Source organism: Monodelphis domestica, chromosome 4 (assembly GCF_027887165.1).
Source record: "Monodelphis domestica isolate mMonDom1 chromosome 4, mMonDom1.pri, whole genome shotgun sequence".
Classification (NCBI taxonomy): Eukaryota; Metazoa; Chordata; class Mammalia; order Didelphimorphia; family Didelphidae; genus Monodelphis; species Monodelphis domestica.
In genome coordinates this window covers 98,238,325-98,260,569 of record NC_077230.1, presented here as the reverse complement: position 1 = coordinate 98,260,569, position 22,245 = coordinate 98,238,325, and the positions used below count along the sequence as shown (strand labels likewise).

The 22,245-nt window shown below is 38.1% G+C and overlaps 1 protein-coding gene across 6 annotated transcripts in view; it reads right to left on the bottom strand.

The window, feature by feature from the left end:
- PPP2R3A (protein phosphatase 2 regulatory subunit B''alpha) overlaps nt 1-22,245 on the bottom strand; it is a 227,019-nt gene that overhangs the window by 38,266 nt on the left and 166,508 nt on the right. For 5 of the 6 annotated variants that reach the window (XM_056793650.1, XM_001364818.4, XM_007493913.3 and 2 more), the window contains one exon: nt 8,683-8,839. In XM_056793650.1, coding sequence (XP_056649628.1) covers nt 8,683-8,839 — 157 coding nt within the window. Of the gene's footprint in view, nt 1-6,845; nt 6,923-8,682; nt 8,840-22,245 lie in introns of all 6 variants that reach the window. The other variant, XR_008911147.1, reaches the window with a different exon arrangement.

Genomic DNA, 22,245 nt, shown 5'->3' with positions numbered 1-22,245 from the left:
AAGGTGATTTTGAATGGGATTTCTCTTTCTAGTTTTTGCTGCTGAGCTGTGTTGGAGATATATAGAAATGCTGATGACTTATGTGGGTTTATTTTGTATCCTGCAACTTTGCTAAAGTTGTTGATTATTTCAATTAGCTTTTTGGTTGAATCTCTAGGATTCTTTAAGTAGACCATCATGTCATCTGCAAAGAGGGATAACTTGGTCTCCTCCTTGCCTATTTTGATGCCTTCAATTTCTTTTTCTTCTCTAATTGCTACTGCTAGTGTTTCTAGTACTATGTCAAATAGTAGAGGTGATAATGGGCATCCTTGTTTCACTCCTGATCTTATTGGGAATGCATCTAGTTTATCCCCATTGCAGATGATATTAGCTGATGGTTTTAGATATATACTGTTTATTATTTTTAGGAATGACCCTTCTATTCCTATGCTTTCTAGTGTTTTTAATAGGAATGGGTGTTGTATTTTATCAAAGGATTTTTCTGCGTCTATTGAGATAATCATGTGGTTCTTGTTGGTTTGCTTGTTGATGTGGCCAATTATGTGGATGGTTTTCCTAATATTGAACCAGCCCTGCATCCCTGGGATAAATCCTACTTGATCATGGTGGATGACCCTTCTGATCACTTGCTGGAATCTTTTTGCTAGTATCCTATTTAAGATTTTTGCATCTATATTCATTAGGGAGATTGGTCTATAGTTTTCTTTCTCTACTTTTGACCTGCTTGGTTTTGGAATCAGTACCATGTTTGTGTCATAAAAGAAGTTTGGTAGAACTCCCTCTTTGCTTATTATGTCAAATAGTTTGTATAGTATTGGGATTAACTGTTCTCTGAATGTTTGATAGAATTCACTGGTGAATCCATCAGGGGCTGGGGATTTTTTCTTAGGAAGTTCTTTGATGGCTTGTTGGATTTCATTTTCTGATATGGGATTATTTAAGAATTCTATTTCTTCTTCTGTTAGTCTAGGCAGTTTGTATTTTTGTATATATTCATCCATATCACCTAAATTGGTGTATTTATTGCCATATAATTGGGCAAAGTAATTTTTAATGATTGCCTTAATTTCCTCTTCATCGGAGGTGATGTCCCCCTTTTCATCTTTGATGCTGTTAATTTGCTTTTCTTCCTTCCTTTTTTTTAATTAGATTGACCAGTACTTTGTCTATTTTGTTTGTTTTTTCAAAGTACCAGCTTCTTGTCTTATTTGTTAAATCAATAGTTCTATCACTTTCAATTTTATTAATTTCTCCCTTAATTTTTAGGATTTCAAGTTTGATTTTCTGCTGGGGGTTTTTAATTTGATCTTTTTCTAGTTTTTTTATTTGCATTTCCAATTGATTGATCTCTGTTCTCCCTAGTTTGTTAATATATGCACTCAGGGACATGAATTTACCTCTGATTACCGCTTTGGCTGCATCCCAAAAGGTTTGAAAGGATGTCTCGCTATTGTCATTTTCCTTGATGAAATTATTAATTGTTTCTATGATTTCTTCTCTAACTAAACGATTTTGGAGTATCATATTGTTTAATTTCCAGTTAGTTTTTGATTTGGTTTTCCATGTACCATTACTGATCATTATTTTTATTGCCTTGTGATCTGAGAAGGCTGCATTTATTGTTTCTGCTTTTCTGCATTTGTGTGCTATGTTTCTGTGACCTAATGTATGGTCAATTTTTGTGAATGTGCCATGTGGTGCTGAGAAGAAGGTGTATTCCTTTTTATCCCTATTTATTTTTCTCCATATGTCTATTAATTCTAATTTTTCTAAGATTTAATTCACTTCTTTTACCTGTTTCTTATTTATTTTTTTATTTGATTTATCTAAATTTGATAATGGTTGGTTTAAGTCTCCCACTAATATGGTTTTACTGTCTATTTCTTCCTTCAATTCTCCTAGTTTTTCCATTAGAAATTTGGGTGCTATATTATTTGGTGTATACATGTTGATTAATGATATTTCCTCATTGTCTAGAGTCCCTTTTAACAAAATATAATTACCTTCCCTATCCCTTTTGATCAGGTCTATTTTTGCTTTGGTTTTTATCAGATATCATGATTACCACTCCTGCCTTCTTTCTGTCAATTGAGGCCCAATAGGTTTTACTCCAACCTTTAATTCTGACCTTGTGAGTGTCTACCCGTCTCATGTGTGTTTCTTGAAGACAACATATGGTAGGGTTTTGGATTCTAATCCATTCTGCTATTCGTCTACGTTTTATGGGTGAGTTCATCCCATTCACATTCAAAGTTATGACTGTCATTTGTGGACTCCCTGGCATTTTGATAACTTTCCCTAATTCTAACCTTTTTTTCTTCGGCGCTACCTTTTAGTCCAGTGATTTACTTTACATCAGTCCCCATTATCCCCTCCCTTAATATGTTTCCCTTTTTAGTCCCTCCCCCTCTCTTTCCCTCCCCTTTTGTTTTCCCTCTCCCCCACCCCCCCTTGGTTTTCCCTTCTCCCTACCTTTATTGGGTAAGATAGAATTCAAGATCCCAATGGATCTGGATGTTTTTCCCTCTCAGAGTTGATTTCCCTGAGAGTAAGGTTTAAGTAAAAACTCTCTTCCTCTCCTTCTTATAAGAGTTTTCTTCCCCTCCCCTTCCCGTGTGAATCTTTGTGTGAGAAAGATTATTCTATTTGGTCTTTCTTTTCCCCCTATTTACACATTACATTTCCCCCACCTGTTAATATACATAGATTGATATAAATATATTCCTTATAGAAGAGAGTTTGAGTAAAAGAAGAAGATAACATTTTTCTCCTTTTCCCTTTCCTTCATACTTACCTTTTCAGGTATTCCATGCTCTTTGATTTTCGATATTGAACTTTCCACAGAGCTTTGGTCTTTTCTTTGCAAAAAGTTGGAAATCTTCTATTTTGTTGAATGCCCATACTTTCGCTTGGAAGTATATAGTCAGTTTTGCTGGATAATTGATTCTTGGTTGAAGACCCAGCTCTCTTGCCTTTCTGAAAATCATGTTCCATGCCTTACGATCATTTAGAGTAGAACTTGCAAGGTCTTGTGTGACCCTGATTGGCATTCTTTTATATCTCAATTGTCTTTTTCTGGCTTCTTGTAGGATTTTTTCTTTTGTTTGATAGCTTTGGAATTTGGCAATTACATTCCTGGGAGTTGTCTTTTGGGGGTTTTGTGTAGAGGGTATTCTGTGAGCTCTGTCAGTGGCTGTATTGCCCCCTTGTTCTAGAATCTCTGGGCAATTTTCTTTGATTATATCTTGTATTACGATGTCGAGTTTGCTGTTTATTTCTGGCTTTTCTGGAAGTCCAATTATTCTTAAATTATCTCTTCTCCCTCTATTTTCCAAATCTGTCACCTTGTCAGTGAGATATTTTATGTTCTCTTCTAATTTCTTGGCCTTTTGGTTTTGCTTTATTAGTTCTTGTTTTAAGGCCTGGTTTTCTTTTTCAGTTTGGTCAAACTGGTTTTGTAGATGCATGAATTTCTTTTGCGTTATTTCCCACTTTTCTTCCCAGAAGGCTTCCATCTTTTTGATCATTTCTCATTCAAATTCTTCATGTGTTTGTGGAGAGTTTCCATTTCCTTTGGAAGGTTTCAGAGCATTTGCTTGTGTTTCCTCTTCTGTCTTCTCTGTGTTTTGTATTTTTGCTCCATAAAATGTGTCCAAAGTTGCCCCTTTCTTCTTGTTTCTTTTGGAATTTTGGGGCTTTTGTGCTTCAGTGTAGTTTGCCATCTCTATCTGAGTGGGGAGGATTAGCTTTTCTTATCTCTGTCTGGTGTTCAGAGGTTTTAGCCCCAGGCAGATTGTCCTTTCTATGAAGTTGTTGTTCTGACTTCCTGGGGAAGCCAGGAATTGCTGGTGTGTCCCTGGGTTGAATTGAGTGTGCCCTGAGGCAGGGACCTGAGACTGGGATGGAGGGATCCAGCCAGGGAGTTATAAGCTCCCCCTGTCTCTCTGTTTCCCTGCTGTCTGGGTGCCCCCTCGACTGGGTCAGGTTGTTTTCAGGAAGCTGCCTTCTGAATAGCTGGCCATGGGGTCCTTTTGCCAGCCCTGAGGGTTACTGTTGTTTCTGAAGACCCTGGTCTCTGAGGGGGAGGGGCCGTGGCTTCCCAGAACTCTGGGCAAGGGCTCCTGATAAGAAGATTAGCTTTCCCTGGGTTGAATTGAGATTCGAATGGAAGGATCCAGCCAGGGGGTTACAAGCTCCCCCTGTCTCTCTGTTTCCCTGCTGTCTGGGTAACCCCTTGACTGGATCAGGTTGTTTTCAGGATGAGGCCTTCAGAATAGCCGGCTCCTGAGGCCCTTTTGTGAGTTCTGAGGGTTGCTGTTGTTCCAGAAGACCCTGCTCTCTGAGGGGGAGGGGAGGCGGCTTCCCGGAGCTCTGAGGGCTCCTCCCAGGGGGTTATGAGCTCCCCAGTCCCTCTCTGTTTCCCTGCTGTCTGGGTGCCCACTCGACTGGGTCAGGTTGTTTTCAGGATGTGGCCTTCAGAATAGCAGGCCGTGGGGCTCTGAGGTTGCCTCTGCTGCCTCGGACTTGGACTTGGCGCTCTGGGTTGGGGGGGATGGGTCCTAGGACCTTCCTTCTGCCTGCCCCTTAGGTCCGAGTGGTCTCTGGTTCTGGCTTTTGGGGGGGGTGTACCTTTTGATCCAGGTCTAGGTCCAGGAGGAGGACTCCTGGGGTCTATGCTGTTGATTGGTTTGGATTTCGGTGCCCTAGGAGCATTCGGTTTGAGATCGGTAAGGAAGGGTTTCAGGAGATCTGAACTTTAGCTTTCTCTAAGCCGCCATCTTGACTGGAAGCCTCCTGGATTTTTTCTTAAAATTATAAGTAGTATTTATTTAAAATCATCAGCAAGCATTATCTTTAATGGTAATATGGGAGTTGTATTTTATTTGATTTTAATTGGGAATTTTATCTTTTATAATCATAGTAAAAGTTGTTTTTATTGCACTGTATTGTCCATGACTGCCCTATTTGCATTCTAATACTGATCAGGAATAATTAGATTGGTCTAAGGTAGACCCAATACAGAATATCAGAGCTGTGAAAATGAACTCATTTTTTTATAACTGTTTATATTGTAGTCATATAACCACTTTTAGCTTATGTTATAAAGTGTAAACTGGTGGCCTAAACCAAATTTCTGCCCAACTACTTTCAAATTTACTTAGTATTATTCATCAAACAGGAAGTTCTGTCTCCTAGTAATGTATACTCAATATAATCTATCATGAATTGGACTATTTTATTTCTGTTTCTTGTTTAACTAGTTTGTTCCAATTATCTAATAGTTCAAACTTCAGTATGAACTAATTTTGATGATTACTGCCTTATAATTTTGTATGGCAATATAGTCTGGCAGGATAATTGGATGAAATGTGAAACATTTTTTGGGGACCAGTTAGACAAAAGAGCCTAATTAAGTTTATAATCACAATTCCTAATCAGAAACAATTTGATAGATTAGTTAACCAAAGAGTACAAACTTTTAAGGGAGAAGGTAGAACTATTAGGAAGACCAGAAAGCAGTTTACAGAAAACAGATTTAGGTCACAAATTTATGCTTTATCATGCCATTAACCAATTAAATAAAAGATCCCATAAAAAATTAGAGGAGGTGGAAGATGACTTTAAGATCTATAGTTAGTTCTCAGATGAAGAAATTTAAATTATTTCTAGCATATGAGGAAATACTCTAAATAACTATTAATTAGAGAAGTACAAATTAAAATAATTCAGAATGGTTAATAAGACCAAAAAGAAAAATGATAAATGTTTGGAGTGGATGTGAGAAAACTGGGACAGTAATGCACTGTTGGTGGAACTGTGAACAGATATAACTATTTAAAGAGCAATAGAGAATCAAACCCAAGGGCCAAAAAATATGGATACTCTTTGTCTCAGCAATATCAATACTGAGTGTGTATCCCAAAAGATACCAGAGATAAGGGAAATGGACCTATTTGTACAAAAATATTTTTAGCAGCTCTTTTTATAGTGGCCAAGAATTGGAAACTGAGGTAGTATCCATCTACTGGGGACTGCCTGAACAAGCTATGGTATATGGTTGTAATGGAAAACTATTGCTTCAGAAGAAATGATGGAAAGGATGAGTTCATAAAAACCTGGAAAGACTTATATGAACTGATGCAAAAGAGAAGTAAACTGAACCAGAAGAAGTATATTCAGTAACATACATAATGGACAATGATCAACTGTGAAGGACTAAACTATTAGTAGCAAAACAAGGGTCTAGGATAACTCCAAGGGACTTAATTAAAAAACACTATCGTCAAAGAAGGAACTGTTGGAATCTCACTGCAGATCAAAGAATGCCATATTTAATTTTATTTCCTTCATGCACTTTTTTTTGTAAATATGATGTATCTTCAGTCAAAACATAGGGAATATAGAAATACGTATTGCATAAAATCAGTGACATAATATAAGACTATTTACTACCTCAGGAAAGGGGTGAAGGTCATGGAGGGAAAGTTAAGAATCTAAATTGCAAAATGTCAGAAACAATTGACAAAAATTCTTTCTACATGTAATTAAAAAAAACTCAAAAAAATTAAGATCTATGGCTAGAGGTAGAATTCTCAAGTAAAGACTAATAACTAAGTAACTAAGTAAACTAGTAGTCTAAACTAAGTAGAATTTTTAACTAAGTAAAGAGGAGATTCTAAAAGATAAAATAATTCCACTTGCAAAAAGTTAATGGTTTCTGTACACATAAAATCAATATAGCTAGAATAAGAAGAGAAATCTAAACTATAAAAGGAATTGACTCAAGACCAAATACTATTCTTTCAACATACAAGTAGTCAATGGCTATGAACAATTTTTACTTTTTCCTTTTCTTTTTCAGTTTCCTTTTCTTTCCAGTTCCAGATTTTCTGCTTCTCTCTATCCCTTCTGCCATTCACTGAGAAAGTAAGAAATAGAAAACGCTTTACAAATATGAAGTGATATAAAGCTAATTTCTACATTAGCTATTTTCTGGAAAAACAAAACAAAACCCTACCACCACCAAGACAAAGAAAGAAAAAATATGTTTAAATCTAAACACTGAATGCTTCAATTCTTTATCTGGAGGTAGTTAGCATTTTTCATCATGAGTCCTTTGGAACTGTGATGGATCACTGTACTGATCAGTTATTAAGTCTTTCACAGTTAATTATCTTTACAATATTGCTGTTACTGTCTAAATTGTTGTAAGCAATATTTAAAAGGAGAAATGTAAGCTAGCAGAATATGAAAACACATTCTGAAACACGAATAAGATGAATGAAAATTAAAACAACCCTGAAGATTTACAAAAACACATCAAATTGGCAAAGATAATAAAAAACATAAAAAGTCAATGTTAGAATAACAGTTGGAAGACACATACTTGGGCATTATTGGTAGTACTATAAGTCAGTCAAACCTTTAAAAAAAAACAATTTGGAATCACACTGAAGTGACTAAACTGCAGTTCTTTAATTCAGCATCATCTCTGCTGGCCACATGCCCCAGATTAAGGACAGGGAAATTCCCATATATACGACATTATTCATATAAACATTTTTGAAGGAACAAAAAAACTAGCAAAGTAGGTGTAAAGAATTATTGAATAACTTAACAAGTTGTGGTAAATATAATGGCTTATTACTTTGGCAATGGACATGACAAATAGGAAGAATTCAAAGAACTTTGGGGAGATGTGTATTAACTAATATAGAATGAAGAAAACAAAACCAAGATAACAATATGCAGCACAACGATGGGAAGTAAAAAACACTGAAAAAGATATCAGGACTCTGGTTAGTACAATGAACAATTTTAACTCTAGAGGACTAAAGATAGAACATACTTCCCTCTTCTTGGTAGAAAAGTGGTAGCCTTTAGATATGGAATGAGGCCTTGTCAGACAAGGCCAGTGCTTTGGGTTATTTTGCTTAATTGTATTTTTTTTTTTGTAACAGTAGAGGTTTCTATTGGGGGATGGGAGGATTTCAAAAAGCAACTCTCTCTCTCTCTTCATATAAATATAGATTTAAATCCATACCTTCTGTCTTGGAATCAATACTCTATACTGAGTCCAAGGCAGAAGAGAGGTAAGAGATAGATAATGGGGGTTAAGTGACTTGCCCAGGGTCACACAGCTGGGAAGTGTCTGAAGCCAGATTTGAACCTAGGACCTCTCGCCTCTAGGCCTGGCTCTCAATCCACTGAGCCACACAGCTGCCCCCAAGAACACTAAAAAATATTAGAATTCAGAATAACACAATTACTAGGTTCAGATAACTGATAAAGTAAACCTCCCTCCACTCAACAAAAAGGAGGTACATTGCAGTTGGAAAAGGCTGCCTATGCTGTTAAATATGTTTGATTGGTAGGTTTATTGCTTAAATTTTTGCCTATTACAAACTGTAGTTCTTTGGGGGGAGCATCAATGTAAAGTGGCAGTGATGAAAAAACACAAAAGTCAGTACATTAAAAATAAACAAACAAATTATTTCTACCTCTTATTTTAACGTTTTCTATTCTAAAATAGCCAATTCATTATATTTTTCCATGAAGAAATAGATGCCTCAGCCAACAGAATGTATGAGATTTTATTAACCATCATCTTCACCTTCAGAATCAATAATCATGTGCTTATTTTGGCAGCACGTGTACAAAAATGTGATTAATACTTACCCTGGTCATTATATCTAGATAGATCAGTTTGGTTGATGTAGAGGTCATGGTCACTGTCTAGTTCCCAGAATTTACAGTAAATGACATAGAAATGTTCATAGGAGAAGTAATCTGTGATTTGGTTTATGTCTTCCTCTTCTTCCAAAAGGGCTAATGTCTGAAATCATATGAACAGGAGATATTTATTGTAAAATCATGAAATAAAAGTTTTAGTTTATATAGGGAGCACCTGAAGACCTTATGATAATTTTTATTGTGACTTTACCATAACTTCCAGCAAAATTATTAACCCTTTTTCTATATAATTTCGGAAGAGCTGCCAGATAGTTTAAGAACTGTTATTAAGTACTGAAATTGACAAAAGACTAGAAAATTGTTGGAAAGAAAAATTGGTTATCATGCCTTGTAAAATCAAATCTTTTCACTGGGTATGTGAATCTTGGAAATTTTTCAGTTCCAAGCTGCAACTGGTGAGACTTGCTGTTTAAGGTAAAAGTTTTTGGGATTTCAACTAATATTATTTTTGGGTTTTGAATTCAGATATAGTTATCTGATCCATCATTGAACTGTATCCACCATTTAAAAGGAAAGAATAATCCTGACTCTTACCTTTGAAGTCAGTGTTATAATCCTTTTCCTGCTTTTTCCTTTCAAAACAAATTATTACAATCAAAGCAAAGTGAAATTGTAATTTAAGCCCCAGAAATTTGAATGGGTATAGCAATCAAATATGTTCTATTACTTGCTTAAGAAACTGTACCCCACCCCAAGTTTTTGTTTCAACTGGAATTACAATGAATCTCTTGTAAGTTAATTCATTTGGATAACCACTGAACATGAATTGGAGCAACCTATCTACAAAAAAACAAAACAAAACAAAACAAAACAAAACAAAAACAGCAACACCCCAAAAAACAAAAAAAACCCAAACACAAACAAAAACTCCAGAATTATAATATGGGGGTGGGGTGGGGTCAAGGTTTTGTTTTTATTTATACAACCACAGCCGAGAACCTTTCAGGAACAGCTGAATATGAAAAACCAAGATGACCACTCTGAAGACCTGAGTCACTGAAGCCTAGGGTTTGGAAACAAGCCAAAAGAACAGTTCACATGGCAGAATAATCCCTGGAGGTGGCAAGCCTCCCTAAGACTAATCAATCTTAACTAAGCCACTTCTCAAAAAAAAATTACCCAATTTTATGTTAATAAGTGGCTGCTTCACCCTTTGCATTAACCTCAACCCAACTATTACTATTGTGGCTCAGCTACCTTGAAAAATGTAACTTATAATGATGTACTGCTTTGTATTCTGATATTAACCTATTTTTTTTCTGTATCAAATGTAAGTTTTCAAAATGCATTTCCCTTTCTTTTAGCTCCATAACTGATCACATTTGTTCCATATATTATACTCCCAAACCTTGGTACTTAGACAAAAGTTAATCTCACACTTATTCCACCAGAAGATGGCACAGCATAATCAACTCACATTTAATTCACAATTTAAAAGACTTAGCACAAACATCTTACACCAAACACTTATTGCAGATTTGATTAGGAAGAAAAGATATATACCAGACCCTAGTATATTACCCCATAACAGAACATAATCCTTAGCAGCATAATAGCATGGACACTTGGAAAAATTAAACAAATTTGACTTATAAGTAAAGGAGAAGTTAATATTTGCTTGGCTTATGGAACAAAGAATTGGATATTAACAGAACTAGTCTAATTCGAGTAGCTCTCTTAGCTGTGGTATACTTGTCATAAAGGCAAAAGAACCTTGAGTTTCGATGATAGCAAGCCTAATAATCCAACTAAGGCTATGCAAAAGGCTCAAAGGAAAAGCCTTGCTGCAGAGGCAGTCTTAGTAACCCTAGGATTGAACCACCTGATGTGAGGCCAAAAAATTCCTCCAGTAAAAGTCATCTTAGCTTCTATGCTAAAGCCATGGAGAAATGTCTGCCTATGACAAAACACTAAGGTCAGCATATATAACATACCCTGAGACACACTGAGAAAAAAAGGCCCTAGTAAAAAATGAAATTTCAAAAGCTCCATTTTCAAGCAAATAAAATTGGAATTTAGCTTTCTAGCCTCACACAATTCATACAAATTATACACTTACTTACCTTGCTTTTATTTGTTTAATTTATATAAAAAAGGAGCAGATGTAGCCCCCAGTAGTGAGTAGGCCCAGTAAAATGACACTCACAAATTAGAAACATCTAGACATGTAGCATAGGCATCACAGGAGGCCTGCAAACCCCTCCTTTCGAAACTCCTCCCTGTTGTACTTTGTAAAAACTGTATGTTCTTCAAAGAAATTACTGATGTAGGAATTCTGGGAGAGACTTGATTAGATGGTTACACATTAACATATTGAATAATCACCTATAGAAAACTCTGTTTAGAGTCACTGAGGTAATCTAAATCCGTTGTCTCCATCTTGTAAATAATTACTAACTACTGTCACTGCAAAAGGCTTACCTAATCCTTTAGCCTACATTACTTTCTCTTTAAGTATGCATCTGACAGGGGTGTATGGGATGCTCAGGGAGGGGTAGTATCTCTGGTATGGAGGGCTTGTCGTGCCCTCCTAGGGCAGCTCTCCAGCCTCTGACCCCCACCTGACCCCCAGCTCTCACTTGTGGCTCCCAGTAGCTGCTAGCATGCAGCAGCAGCCACACCCCGGGCAACGGCTTCGACAGGCCGGCTAAACCTTGTGAGGGTAGCCATCGGGTCGTCGACCCCTGGTGAACCAGGGCTTTGCTCACCCAGCATGTGAAGACTGCTTTGGCCAAACAGATGGAAGAAACCAATAAGAAGATTCAACAGCTGAGATGGCGACGCAGCAAGGCACTGTGGAGTGCTCAGGGCGTGTTGGAGCACAAAAGACAACAGGGCCATCCAATGCAGGTGAGGAAGTCTCCAGGTGTAACGACTTTTTGTGCCACTGGACCCAGGCTTCCAACGCCGAGAGAGTGGGACCGTCTCTGTGCAACGACTTTTCCACTTAAATCTTCATGCACAGGTATCTTTGTGCACAAAAACGCACAAAGACAATTGTCATCCTCGGTTACCGAGAGACTACTACTATGCACTATGCACTAGAAACATTAGCAGTAGCACTCAGAGAAGAAAAATAAATTGAAGGTATTAAAATAGGCAACGAGGAGTCTAAACTCTAGAGAATCAACTAAGAAGCTAGTGGAAATAATCAACAACTTTAGCAAAAGTTGCAGGATACAAAATAATCCCACATAAGTCATCAGCATTTCTATATATTTCCAACACATCTCAGCAGCAAGAGTTAGAAAGAGAAATTCCATTTAAAACCACCCTAGAAAATATAAAATACTTAGGAATCTATCTGTCAAGACAAACACAGGAGCTATATGAACAGAACTACAAAACACTTTCCATGCAATTAAAACTAGATCTAAATAATTTGGAAAAACATTAATTGCTAATGGTAGGATGAACTAACATAATAAAAATGATAGTCCTACTCAAACTAATTTACTTATTTAATGCCATACCCATCAAACTACCAATAAACTTTTTTACTGAATTAGAAAAAACAATAACAAAGTTCATTTGGAAGAAAAAAAGATCAAGAATATCAAGATAAATTATGAAAAAAAAATATGAAGGTGGAGGCCTAGCAGTAGTGGTAGTCTCTCGGTGATTGAGTATGACTATTGTCTTTGTGCAGTTTCATCTACGGTGTACCCTCATGTGGCTTTGGAGTCCAAAGGCTGAGGCGCACAGTTTGTGGCACATGGGGCCTGGGACGCCAGTTGTTACGGGAGGTGAGGTTGTGGCCTGGTGTCGGCGTTCACACGCAGCGGCAAGACGTCGACGTCGCTCATCTTCAAAGGTGGCGGCGGCATGGTTAATGTGGGTTCGCCAGCTGCTTCTGTCAGAGGCAGCGAGTTCTAGTTGCTTTGGTGTAAGGCCAGCCCACTTCAAGTTTGACTTTAGCTGATCCTTGAATCTTTTCTTTGGTCGGCCTTGTTTCCTGAGTCCAGCTGACAGTTCACCATAGAATACCTGTCTTGGTATTCGCTGTGGGTCCATGCGGATGACGTGTCCAGACCATCGTAGCTGGGCTTTGAGGACCAGGACTTCGATGCTGGTGGAGTTGGCTCTGTCGAGGACTTCCTGGTTGGTGATTCGGTCCTGCCATCGGATCCTCATGATTGACCGGAGGGAGCGTTGGTGGAATTGCTCCAACTGCTTCATGTGCTTCCGGTACAGTGTCCATGTCTCGCAACCGTACAGGAGCGAGCTGAGGACCACTGCGTTGTGCACTTTGAGCTTCGTCGCAGTGCTTACACCGCTGTGTTGGAGGACTTTGCAGCGCAGCCGCCCGAGTGCCTGGCTGGCCTTTTGGATCCTGGCATTGATCTCGTGGTCTAGGGACCCGTCATTCGCGATGGTGCTGCCCAGGTACTTGAAAGTGCTGACGTTGGAAAGCTGCATGCCGTCAATTGTAATGCACGGCTGGTTCGTTGGCCTCCCTGGTGCAGGTTGGAACAGCACCTCTGTTTTGCTGAGGCTGATAGTCAGGCCAAACAGTTTGTTGTGGTGGAGAACCTGTCCACAATGGTTTGGAGATGATTTTCTTGGTGGGCCATGAGAGCACAGTCATCTGCGAAGAGAGCTTCCAGGATGAGTCTCTCTGTTGTCTTTGTTTTTGCAGTCAGGTGGCGAAAGTCAAATAGTGAGCCATCCAGTCGGTATTTGATGTAGACGCCCAGGTCTAGATCCATCACAGCATGTCATAATACTTGGGTAAAGCATAGGTTGAATAGCACTGGAGCGAGGACGCAGCCTTGTTTCACGCTATTGGAGATGTTGAAGCGGTCAGAAGTCTCTCCACCAGATAGGACTTCCCCTGTCATGTCGACATGAAAGAGCTGGATCAGTTTGATGAATTTTGCTGGGCAACCGAGCTTGCTGAGGATCACCCACAATGCATCCCTGTTCACTGTGTCGAACGCCTTCGTCAGGTCTATGAAGACAATGTAGAGACTCAGGTTCTGCTCAAGGCATTTTTCCTGCATTTGCCTCACTGTGAAGACCATGTAGATGGTGCTGCGATCTGGTCGGAAGCCACATTGTGATTCAGGCAGGTTCTGCTCTGAAACAGATGATAGGAGTCTGTTGAGTATAACACGGGTGAGGATCTTTCCGGCAGTGGAGAGTAGTGAGATGCTTCTGTAGTTGTCACAGGCTGCTCGTGAGCCTTTGTTCTTGTATAGGGCTACGATGGAGGCATCTCTGAGTTCTGGGGGCATGTCTTCCTCTTCCCATATGCTGGTCAGCACTATGTGGAATGCCTGGAGTGCCTTTCCATTTAAGGCCTTGTACACCTCGGTTGGGATCCCGTCTTTACCGGGTGCCTTGCCTGCACTCATTTGTTTAATGGCTTTTTGGACTTCTTCTATTGAAGGAGGGACATCAAGTTGCACGATGATGCAGTTTTTGGGGATCTGGTCAAGGGCGCTTTGGTCGACTGAAGAGGGTCGGTTGAGAAGCTGACTGAAGGGTACTTTCCACCTGTTGCTGATGCCTTTTTTATCTTTTATGAGAGTGTCACTGTCAGAGGATAGCAAGGGAGTGGTGGTGGGTTTTAATGGCCCATAGACAGTCTTGAGGGCACTGAAAAATTGTTTGTAGTTTTTTGTATCAGCAAAGCGCTGGATTTCTTCTGCCTTTTTTTCCCACCATCGGTCTTGCATCTTCCTGATCTCACACTGTGTTGTGGCTTGGAGAGACTTGAATCTGTCCTTTTTAGGAGCAGAGTTTGGGTTATTTTGCCACTCCATAAAGGCTTTGTTCTTTTTGCTCAATAGGTCTTCAATAGCAGTGTTGTTCTTGTCGAACCAGTCCTGGTGGTTGCATTGTTTGGGGCCATACCGGATTTTAGCAGTATTGGATTTTAAACTGTACTATAAAGCAGTGGTCATCCAAACAATATGGTACTGGTAAGAGACAGAAGGGAGGATCAGTGGAATAGACTTGGGGTGAATGACCTCAGCAAGACATTATATGATAAACCCAAAGATCCCAGCTTTTGGGACAAAAATACAGTATTTGACAAAAACTGCTGGGAAAATTGGAAAACAGTATGGGAGAGGTTAGGTTTAGTTCAACATCTCACACACTACATCAAGATAAACTCAGAATTGGTGAATAACTTCAATATGAAGAAGTAAACTATAAGTAAGTTAGATGAACACAGAATAGTATACTTGTCAGATCTTTGGGAAAGGAAAGGTTTTAAGACCAAGCAAGAGTTGGAAAAAATTACAAAATGTAAAGTAAATAATTTTGATTACACTAAATTAAAAAGTTTTTGTACAAACAAAACCAATGCAACCAAAATTAGAAGGGAAGCAAAAAATTGGGGGAAAATCTTCATAACAAAAAAAATCTCTGATAAAGGTCTAATTACTCAAATTTATAAGGAGCTAAGTCAATTGAACAAAAAATCAAGCAATTCCCCAACTGATAAATGGACGAGGGACATGAATAGGCAATTTTCAGATAAAGAAATCAAAACTATCAATAAGCACATGAAAAAGTGTTCTAAATCTCTTATAATCAGAGAAATGCAAATCAAAACCACTCTGAGGTACCACATCATACCTAGCAGACTGGCTTATATGACAGCAAAGGAAAGTAATGTGCTTGTTTCTGAAAATCATTATTTTAAAAGGATGTTGATAAGTTGGGGAAAGTGTCCATTGGGGGACAACTAGGATAATGAAGGGCCTTGATTTTATGTCAAATGAGGACTAGTTGAAGGAACATGGTATGTTCATCCTGGAGAAGAGACACCTCAGGAGGCAAATGATAGCTGTCTTTAAGTATCTGAAAGGTTGTTGTATATAAGGACTAGATTTATTCTGCTTGGCTCTAAAAGGCAGGATCAGGAAAAATGGCTCCAGAAGGCAGAATCAGGGGAAAAATTACCATTTAGATATGAGTAAATGTTTACTAACAATCAGAGCTGTCAAAAAATTGAATAGGCTACTTCAGTGAGGTGGTAGATTCCTCTTCATTGGGGAGGGGCTCTTTGAGCAAAGGCTAGGCAACCATTTACCATATATCATAATGGGAAATTCTTTTGTTTATGCTTTATCCTCAACAGTTGCTGATGTTCCTCTTGACTCTAAAATTCTGTGATTATATTTCTTATTTGTTAGTGCCTCTCCTCTGATTACTTTTTAATTTTCTTTGCATACATTTTTGAACACTTATCTGTGTACACATTGTTTTCACCTTAGAGAATAGAAGGTCCTTGAGAAGAGCAGTTGTTTTGTTTTTGTCTTTGTAGCCCTAGCATCTAGCAAAGGACCTGGCATGAGTTAGGTATTTAACAAACACATAATGAATTGAATCCTGACAGGTTATGATATTGTGTCACAATGAATAAGATGGATCAGAGATGATGGTTGTCTGAATGAAGGCTGGAAGCCCAAGATACACATCTCTTCTCCAGCAGAAATCTAAAAATAGGACCAGACTGAATAACGATCAAGAAATTCAATGAGAAAATTAAGTAACTTCATTCCTTCCAGACTTGTATGAAAAGTCAGTTACAAATCCTTTGGCAATGGGAAAGAGGCTTGACAGAAAAATCACTGCTATTCCTGGCAAATTAAACAGCAGGTTCCAAAAGCAACTCTAGCAATAGCTTGGAGACTCCTATAGCCTTCAGGACTCTGTATCTGAGGGAACAGGAATGAAAGGCTCCCATGAGAAAGCCCCAGGAGGCCAGAAACTCATAGCTTATACATTGGAAGCCATCTGGAACAGCAGCAACTAGTTTACTAGGATTAGCACACTTCTGGCCCAGGGCTTCAAGATCCCTTGTAATTTGTGCAGAATTCCACAGAGGTCCCTGTAAGTCAAACACTCTGAACCTCAGAGCATAGCAGAGGAACTCAGATAACCATCAATGACAAGATCAAGCAGAGACAACCATCCCTACCCAAAGATTTCCAGATGGTAGAGCCTTGCCCTGACAAAGCTTCAATTTAAGAACTAAGGTCAGGAGATATGAGTAAGCCATCCCCCACATATCCAAAGACTCCTACGATAGGTTTAAATCCACAAAGTAATGGCGCCATATTAATTTTATCATTCTTTGATGGTAGGCATCTTCCTCTGGCATTTGGGTTCACTGCCGGAAGCCTTAAAAGGTGCAGAACGTTTGGGTGGCATAGGGCTTGAAATAAATCCAAACTTTTATGAAAACTTCACAAAAACACAACATCTCAGAACAACACTGAATGTATGGGCACAGTAATGGAGTGCAAAAAGACTGATGATACAGCGACTGAGCCAATCAGCACCTGGGATACAGAACACAGTGCTGTGGTTGGTAGCCTTTCAAGCCATCAGCCAATAGTGTGCATGTACAATTTCACATTGGCAAACTTGCAGAAGCAGTAATAGGGTACCGCATATCCATTGTGAATGATAAGATATTCATCTGCAAAATCCTGTGATATAGTGAAAACTCTGCAATACAGAATTAGATACATATTTTTTAAGAAACCTGTGACATAGTGAAGCTGTGATAAGTGAATTGCAATATAGCAAGGGACAAACTTAAAAACTTTAACTTAAAAAGGCATCAAGAACCATAAGGAATTTTTGTAGATCCAGAGACACCTAGAAGGAGAGAACTAATAACTCCACAACAATTACAAGCAGAAACCCTAAGGACAAAATGGATTTTCCATTAAGGGCTGAAAAAGAAGGATCTGGAAGAACTTATGAAAAAGAGAAAAAAAGCTGTAGGAGAATTAGAAGAAAAATAAGTATTTTAAGCTAGAATGTGGTAATCTATTCTGAAATGATGGACTCTGAATATTAGAGTAAATCAGAAAGAAATCACTGACTACATGAGACAAAAAGAAATTTTAAAACAAAATCTAAAAATTGAAAAATAGATGAAAGTATAAGAAAAACTATTAAAAAAATCTGGAAAATAAGCTAAGAAGAAATAATTCAAGAATCATCAGATTCCCTGAAAACTATGATTAAAAAGAGTCTTGGTCATAATGTTTTAAGAAATTATGAATGAAAACTGTCTATATTTATTAGAATCAGAGGGCAAAGTGAAAACAGGGAGAATTCACTGATTATTTCAAGGAAATCCCCAAAGGAAAAGTACCAGAAAATAATATTAAAAATCTAGAGCTCTCAGGTAAAAAAAAAAAATTACTGCAAGCAGATATAACAATTTCAAGTACTGAGAAGCCACAATTGAGATTATATGGGATCTGACAGCTTCTACTATAAATAACAATATACCAAAAGGCAAAAGATACAGGCTTACTACCAATAATAACATATCCTGTAAAATTAAGCATAAGCCTCAAGGGAAAAAAATGGATCTTGGATGGGACCAAGGACCTTCCTATGGCACTCTCAAGAATATTGGGGTGTTTTTTACTGGCTTGGGTTCCCACTTGCTATTTCTCCCCCAGTTTTTGGGCCCAGTGTGTAGGTTCCATTTAGCCATGTAACATAAGGTGGCTTAACAAGTGATAGCATTTCAAAGATATAACCAAGAATAAATGTTGAAATATTTCTTCCAACACTGTAGTGACATAATCCTCCCTAAATCACCTTGACAATTAGCCTAAAACTTAGCTCAATTCCTATGTGGCACTGGTCTCACCAAATTTATGTCTAGGTGTGGGAGACTACTGTATGGGGCAAGTAAGTGGAACAATGGATGGACAATTGGGCCTGGAGTCAGGAAGACCTGGGTTTAAATCAGACACTAGCTGTGTGACTCTGGGCAAGTCACTTAAACTCTGTTTATCTCATTTTCTTTATCTGTAAAATAAGGATAATAATAGCACCTACCTCCCAGGATTTTTGGGAGGAGTAAATGAGATGATACTTGTAAAGTGCTTAGCAAAGCACTTGGCACATAGTAAGCACTACAGAAATATTAGCTATGATGATGATGATTGCATCTTAGTTCCTCCAAGGCTGGGGGTTTGAAGGTCACTGCCAAAGATCACTCCATCCTTCTGGGGGAAATTATTGTTGTGAAACCTGGACTCTGGAACAATGAGATGCTGAGGGAGACTCTACTCATTTTCTACCTTGAGGCACTGATCCTACACTGGCTCTAAACTTGAACTTTGGAATAATAGGATGATAAGGAGTCTTCTAGACCTTTTAAATTCACAAGATCATAGGCCACACTCTCTTCTCTAGTCACCAAGCCTTCCCAAGAATTTTATAGCATAGATAAGTAGTTTGAAGCTGAGATGCCCTTTTTAGAATGGCTACATGGCCAAAGAGCTTCCACTTTGTCACATAGCTAAGTGATCAGAACCAGTTATGGAATGTCTATGCATGTTCCACAGTATGCCTCTTCAAGGTAATTCTCTCCCAGAAGCAGCTCCCTGACTTCCTCTACATGGAGAAATGCCATTTTCTTCCTGGTGTTCTCCATGTAGAGATGCCAGGTGAGGTACTCTGGGCATGCACCACAAGCCCATTATGCAAGCATTTCTGATGAAAATACTGGAGCTTAATAGGAACTATGAAATACAAACATGAGAGAATAAAGAAATCTAGAAAGATAAACTTATTTAAGCAACTGAAAAAAAACTGTAAGATGATGGAGTCCAAACATTTTAAAATTCTAAAGGGAGAAGAAACAAGTGTTCTTTCAAAACCTTGATTATTTTCAAAGGGCATTAAAAATATAAATAAAAAGCCCCACAAGTTCTAGGAGGTAAACTGTTCTGGTTTTAAAGGAGGAAAAAAAAGAGAGGGTAAAAGGAGTAGAGTAAAATGAGGAAGAATGTGGGGTAGACCTTGCTATTTATCAAAACTGTGGAATTTTTAAGACACAAAACAGAGGAAGGAGCAGAGGAGAGCAAGCATTAAATGAATCTTACTCTTATAACATCTAGATGTGTTCACACAAAGACTGGTATAGAAATACATTAAACATAACATGGAAGAGGGGGGAACAGGAAGAGAGAGGAGCCAATATAGGATAAGAAAAGGAAAGGAATTGTTCAAGCAAATATAATTTGGCCTTTTTTTTTTTTTACAATATTGTTATTATAGAAATTGTTCTTTTGGTTCTGTTCAATTCTCTTTTTACAACAGTTCATACAAATCCTTCCAAGTTTTTCTGAAACCATACTCTATTATTTCTTACAGAATATGAGTATTCCATCACATTCATATGCCATACTTTGTTCAGTCATTCCTCACTTCATGTGCACCTCCCTCGGGTTTCAGTTCTTTGCCACCACAAATAGCTGCTACAAATATTTTTGTACATGAGCTCTTTCCCTCATTCTTTCATTTCTTTGGAGAAAGTTAGAAGTGGTATACCCTGGGTCACAGTTTAATAACCTTTACATTTTCTTTTTTTTTTAACATTCACTTTAAAAAATGTTGAGTTCCAAATTCCCTCCAGTCCTTTCCCCTTCCATTGAGAAGGCAAGTGATACCCAATATACATATAAATTTGTGAAAAGCATTTTTGATATGTCATGTTTATTGACTTTTAAAATACTTGGATACAGTTTAATAGCTTTCTGCCCTTACTAGTGCCTACTCCTGAATTTTGAATTTTAAAATATGCTTCTATTCTGTTTTATCCTGGAATTTCCCTCAGCTCCTGGGTCCTCATTGCCTTGGAACATCCAACTGCCCATTTGACTGTATCAAACTGGAATAGCTCTATTACCCTTTATCCCACTGATGAGTTCTTCTTGGGGTTTCAATTTTATGGAAGAGCTTGGGGAGCCTTCATTTCCCTTCACTTGTTCTTGACCTTCTCAACTTCAAAAACATGTTTTAGCATTGGGTACCTTCAACTACTTTCCTACATCCACGTTTTAGCTTTTTGAAGGTCATCTTCCTCCATCAGAATGGAAGCTACTGAGGGGTATGGGCTGTCTTTCTTTTTGCTTTTATTTGTAACACAAATGCTTATCACAATGCTTGGTTCATTGTTAAGTGTTTTTAAAAATGCTTATTTCCTTCCTTCTTCTGTGGGTATAATTTCAAATTCCTTTCCAGAATGGCTGGGCCAGTTCATTGCCCCACAAACACTTGATTAATGTATCTATTTTCACAGCCTTTCCAGCAAGTGTCATTTTCTGTTTTTCTTACCCTTACCAATCAGATGTGTATGAGTCACTACCTCAGAGTTGTTCAAATTTTCCCTCTGATTATTAGTGATTTAGAACATTTTTTCATATGTCTATTGATAAATTGAATTTCTTCTTCTGAAAAATGCCTACCCATATTCTTTGGGTATCAATTGGAGAATTGGTCTTTTTCATCTTTTTTTTTTAAATTTTATAATATTTTATTTGATCATTTCCAAGCATTATTCATTTAAGACAAAGATCATTTTCTTTTCCTCTCCACCCCCCCAAACCCCCCGTAGCCAACGTGTGATTCCACTGGGTATTACATGTGTTCTTGATTTGAACCCATTGCTATGTTGTTGATATTTGCATTAGGGTTTCCTTTAAAGTCTCTCCTCTGTCATGTCCCCTCAACCGCTGTAGTCAGGCAGTTGCTTTTCCTCGGTGTTTCTACTCCCACAGTTTATCCTCTGCTTATGAATGGTGTTTTTTCTGCTGGATCCCTGCAGATTGTTCAGGGATATTACACCGCCACTAATGGAGAAGTCCATTACGTTCGATTATACCACAGTGTATCAGTCTCTGTGTACAGTGTTCTCCTGGTTCTGCTCCTCTCGCTCTGCATCACTTCCTGGAGGTTGTTCCAGTCTCCATGGAACTCCTCCACTTTATTATTCCTTTTAGCACAATAGTATTCCATCACCAACATATACCACAATTTGTTCAGCCATTCCCCAATTGATGGGCATCCCCTTGTTTTCCAGTTTTTGGCCACCACAAAGAGCGCAGCTATGAATATTTTTGTACAAGTCTTTTTGTCCATTATCTCTTTGGGGTACAGACCCAGCAGTGCTATGGCTGGATCAAAGGGTAGATATTCTTTTGTCGCCCTTTGGGCATAGTTCCAAATTGCCCTCCAGAACGGTTGGATCAGTTCACAACTCCACCAGCAATGAATTAATGTCCCTACTTTGCCACATCCCCTCCAGCATTCATTACTTTCCTTTGCTATCATGTTAGCCAATCTGCTTGGTGTGAGGTGATACCTCAGAGTTGTTTTGATTTGCACCTCTCTGATTATAAGAGATTTAGAACACTTCTTCATGTACTTATTAATAGTTTTGATTTATTTATCTGAAAACTGCCTATCCATGTCCCTTTCCCATTTATCAATTGGAGAATGGCTTGATTTTTTGTACAATTGATTTAGCTCCTTATAAATTTGAGTAATCAAACCTTTGTCAGAGGTTTCTATGAAGATTTTCCCCCAATTTGTTTTCCTTCTGATTTTAGTTACATTGGTTTTGTTTGTACTAAAGCTTTTTAATTTGATGTAGTCAAAATTATTTATTTTACATTTTGTGATTCTTTCTATGTCTTGCTTGGTTTT